The 5,318-nt window shown below is 37.2% G+C and overlaps 1 protein-coding gene across 1 annotated transcript; it reads left to right on the top strand.

Annotated features, from left to right (window-relative positions):
* Window positions 1-3,712: 3,712 nt before the first annotated feature.
* LOC127529463 (uncharacterized) lies at window positions 3,713-4,933 on the top strand (the record flags this gene model as incomplete). Its single annotated transcript, XM_051933156.1, has 1 exon — window positions 3,713-4,933. A coding segment is annotated over one exon (900 nt), but the record flags the coding sequence as incomplete, so codon positions are not given.
* Window positions 4,934-5,318: the final 385 nt, after the last annotated feature.

Raw genomic sequence — 5,318 nt, 5'->3', positions numbered from 1 at the left:
ATATCTATTCAATCTGTACTAAATGACAAGTAATTTATTAGTACTTAGAATGGTTTATTAAACATGCAGGGCTAACCTTCTCATTTTAATTCTCTTTGACTAAACATGTGTTTGCATTTTACGTATACAGATCACAATTCCAGATAGTTTTTGGCTGGTAACACTGTTTTAGGAAGGCCCTAAGGAGGTATATTCTGAATCTCTTATTGTTGCACATGATTGTGAGGATCTCTTTGAAGCCAGGATGTTGATGAAAAGAATTGACGCTGTCATCCGCTTTTGAAATACCCTTCAATAGGATAAGGAATTCATAGGCCTGAGAAAAAGATCATGCAGTGTTAAAGACAACTGTAATTTCACAACTCAAGTCTTATTCCAAAAATTCAGTTTGGTTTTCAACCAGGTCACAGAACAGAAACAGCTTTAGCTCAAATTACAAATGATACCCCTTTTACATTTAAGCACATTGTACCACATTGACATTAAAGTTTAATTGAGCTAGTCTTTGACGATTTACTTCTTACATACCAAAGTCTTTTCAATATGTACAGAAGCCTTATAACAATATTCCTACATTCCCATATCAGTTATACATTTGTTCCCAATTGCTGGAACTGGTTCCTTTTTGTCTTTTTATATTGCCATTTGGAGATGTAATTCTTAAATATATTACTAAGACTCGTTATCTTGGTGACAACTAATTGTATTTATCAGCTCAACCAAATGTCTTCAATTAAATCCATTAACTAACTGCTTTAACAAGGCAAATATTGAAAAATAAAAATGATTTTGTCTTAAATTTACAAAATTAAGCTTTTTTATTGGGTATTAACTCTGAAAATATTAATTCAGAAAGGCAATGCTGAAAACTGTTACCTCAATAGGCATGACTTTTAGCATGGTTTGTGTCACAAGAATAAGTCACAGATATCAAAAAGATTTGGGGCAGCCACCCGTATATTGTTCCAAGGCTGCAAAAATGATTTCATTTGAACAGAGATGTTCACAGATTCGAGTCCAAAACAGAACTGATGATATTGAGGTAAGATGGCAGCTTTAAAGGCCAGTAAAGGAAATACATCATCGGGGCTGGAACCGGAAGTGATGTCATCGGGACTAGATGTACCCGAGGGATTTCAGGTGGATGGTCTTTAAGAGATTGAGAGAGATAGTCAGCGCACCTCACTGCCCCCTGGTCTGCTGTGGAATTACTATCATTTAGACCCTTCAGCTCTCTCCCAATCACACATGTGCAACATTTGTAAATCGCCAGAAATGACGTGTTAGTTCAGAAATAGTTCACTGCTGGCTAGAAACCTGGTGTGCAAACAAAAGCATAGCGTTTGTGAACAATTGGGATGATTTTTGGGAAAGGCCTGGATTTTTCAGAAGAGATGGTCTTCATCCTAACTGGAGGGGATCTTATGTATTATCCCAAAATATGGCAGCAAAACTGCCTGGTTGACTGATTAGAGCACCATCCAGGCCGCAGTCATGTGATCTTAAATCACAGGCTGTTGTTTATCCCACCTGTTACTTTCCTGAAGCTGTTACCCATAATCCTTGTCTTGGGGCATCCAGTAAATTTAGTCTTGATACAAACCTTAAATTAATTGATAACCAAAAAATAAGGTGTATAATTAGACCAAGGGATAAAACCAGACCCTCCACCAGGGGCATCTGTAATAGAAATTTACTACAAATTAAAACAAAAAGTATATCACCAATTCAGAAAGAAGCATACAGTTTTAAATGCTGCTTATTGAACATTCGCTCTCTTGGCACTAAAGCTGTTTTGGTAAATGATATTATATTAAGTACAAACTCTGATCTGTGTCTTCTCACCGAAACCTGGCTTAGTAAATGTGACACTGTACCCCTAGCTGAGGCGTCACCAGATGGATACTCGTTCCTTCATAAGTCTAGAGATTCAGGTCGAGGAGGGGGCCTTGGAATAATTCATTGTAACAAAATGCAAATCACTTCTAAAAATTTAGGCAACTTTACATCCTTTGAAGCATTCATTTTAAATATTAAAACAGATTCCAACACAATTATAGTGCTAGTCTATAGACCACCAGGGCCGTATTCATTGTTCATGTCTGAATTTAGCAACCTTTTATCTGACTTGGCTATAAATTATGATCACGTAGTACTGATGGGAGATTTTAATGTACACATTGATGTGGAAACTGACACTTTTAGCAAATGTTTTACTTATTTGTTAAATTCAGTAGGATTTTGTCAGAATGTCAGAGGTCCAACTCATAATCATAACCACACATTAGATTTAATTATAACTTACAAAGTTGAAATTCAAAATTTAATTATTACTCCATTAAATGAAGTTATTTCTGATCACTACTTAATTACATTTGATTTGGTCCTGCCCTTGCGAACACACTCCCAGATTAAAACAAAGACAGTGCGGCATCTAGATTGTAATTCTGCTTCAAAATTTATAGATACTTTGAGTAAGTCGAGTGTAATTGTGGAAAACCATTTAGATCAGTTAACATCAAATGTAAACACAGAAAACAATCTAGATGAGCTAACATCACATTATAATGTGACCTTGAGAGATGCTCTGGACACAGTGGCTCCCCTTAAAACAAAAGTGATCAAAGCACATAGAAACTCTCCCTGGTTTAATGAAAACACTCGAGCTCTTAAATTAGAGTGTCGAAAACTGGAACGCAGATGGAGAACAACAAAGCTACAGGTCTTTCAAATTGCATGGACAGAGAGTGTTAATAAATATAAAAAAGCCCTCTTTAAAGCTCGGTCAGAATATTATTCTACATTAATAGATAGCAATAATAAAAATCCTCGGGCACTGTTTAGAACAGTGGCTAAATTAACAAATGGAAATTCAGATCAACAGTGCAAAATACCAACAGACATTAGCAGTGCAGACTTTATTAACTTCTTCAATGAGAAAATTAAAAATATAAGATCCCAGGTCTCTGCATCACAGTACAAACCAAATACTAGCTTAGCAGACCCTGTCTCACATTGCACTCAGCACTTTAGTAATTTTAATCCTGTAACTGAGCAGGAAATCTTAAGTTTAATTTCTAAAATGAAGCCCACTACTTGTTCCCTAGATCCAGTGCCAACAAAACTAGTAAAAAGTGCAATGGATGTTCTTGCAGCGCCTATCCTAAACATTATCAATAGTTCATTATTGCATGGCACAGTACCAGATGCACTAAAAGTGTCAGTCATTAAACCATTACTTAAAAAGTCAGACCTTGACCCACACATACTTAATAATTATAGGCCTATTTCAAATTTACCGTTTCTCTCTAAAATACTAGAAAAAGTAGTCGCCAGTCAGCTTCAGACACACCTTATGCATTACAATTTATTTGAGAAATTCCAGTCTGGTTTTCGCACTGGTCATAGTACAGAAACGGCACTAACACGGGTTGTAAATGACATTCTGATATCCTCTGATGAAGGAAACTCAACTGTAATTATGTTGTTGGACTGAAGTGCAGCATTTGACACCATCGACCATTCTATTTTACTGCACAGGCTAGAAAATGATGTTGGGCTTACAGGCACCGTGCTCGCTTGGTTTAGTTCTTACTTATCAAATCGATTCCAATATGTACAGAAATGTGCTGACAGTACTCCATCATTATACACAGAAGTTCAATATGGTGTCCCGCAGGGCTCAGTACTGGGACCTTTACTGTTTTCACTGTACATGCTTCCACTGGGATCTATCATTAGGAAACATAATGTTAATTTTCACTCGTATGCAGATGACACCCAGTTATACCTTTCATTTAAATCAAATGAAGTTTCTCCAATGTGGTCTTTAATTAGTTGTGTTAGTGAATTAAAGGAGTGGATGAATAAGAACTACTTGTCTTTAAATACAGATAAAACAGAGATGTTAATTGTTGGAGGGAATGATGCTGATCACAATAATATTTTGTCATCATTTAACTCAATGGGAATCCCAGTCAATTTTACTGAATCAGCCCGCAATCTAGGAGTTATCTTTGACTCTAGCATGTCATTTAAAGCGCATATTACAAAGTTGTCTAAAACATGTTTCTTCCATCTTAAAAATGTTAGGAAATTAAGGCGCTTTTTAAATAAACAGGATTCTGAGAAACTAATTCATGCATTTATCTCTAGTAGGATTGACTACTGCAATGCGGTGTTCACTGGATGTTCAAACTGTTCTTTATACAGCCTCCAGTTAATCCAAAATGCGGCTGCGAGAATTATTACAAGAACAAGAAAATACGAACACATAACTCCAGTTCTTAAATCCTTACACTGGCTCCCGGTTAAGTTCAGGGCAGATTTCAAAATCCTTCTTTTAACATATAAATCATTAAATGGTCGAGGTCCGGCTTACTTGTCTGAACTTATCATGACTTACAAACCAGAGCGCACATTAAGATCTCAAGATGCCGGTCTGCTTATGATTCCAAGGATTAATAAAATAACAGTGGGGGGTCGAGCTTTTAGTTACAGGGCCCCTAAACTGTGGAATGGTCTGCCTGCTACTATAAGAGATGCCCCTTCGGTCTCAGCTTTTAAATCCCGGCTGAAGACTCACTACTTCAGTTTAACATATCCTGACTAGAGCTGCTGATTAACTGTACAGACTGCATCTCTGTTGTTAGTCATTAGCACTTAAACATAAGTAACATGACAGTTATAATTGTATACTAACCCTCACTTATTCTGTTTTTCTTCTCGGTACTCAAATGTGGCACTTGGTGCCACGGCCCACCCGCCAAGTTGTTTTGCCTGCCTAAGGAAAAGTCATCTCTGATGGAGGATCGCAGGAATCGTGGGAGAGAGGGGTCCTTTCATCGGATTGGCTGGCCCAGCACTGTTTCAGCTGTGGAATGGCCAAATGGGGGAGGCAGCTTGAAGGATGAGGTCTCCAGGACTCTATACAAATACAAATCTTATTATGGGATATATCATCTACTGTTAAATTCTGCTCTGTACTTCTAAAATTTATATATATATTTTTTTTTATTTCTTACTATATTGAGAAATTGTTCTGTGTACTGTACTGTATTGTATTGACCCCCTTCTTTTGACACCCACTGCACGCCCTATCTACCTGGAAAGGGGTCTCTCTCTGAACTGCCTTTCCCAAGGTTTCTTCCATTTTTCCCTACTAGGTTTTTTTTGGGAGTTTTTCCTTGTCTTCTTAGAGAGTCAAGGCTGGGGGGCTGTCAAGAGGCAGGGCCTGTTAAAGCCCATTGTGGCACTTCCTGTGTGATTTTGGGCTATACAAAAATAAACTGTATTGTATTGTATTGTATGGTGAAATT

The sequence above is a fragment of the Erpetoichthys calabaricus genome, chromosome 10 (assembly GCF_900747795.2).
Source record: "Erpetoichthys calabaricus chromosome 10, fErpCal1.3, whole genome shotgun sequence".
NCBI classification, from domain to species: domain Eukaryota; kingdom Metazoa; phylum Chordata; class Cladistia; order Polypteriformes; family Polypteridae; genus Erpetoichthys; species Erpetoichthys calabaricus.
The sequence above is the reverse complement of the archived record's forward strand: the minus strand, read 5'-3'. Positions and strand labels throughout refer to the sequence as shown.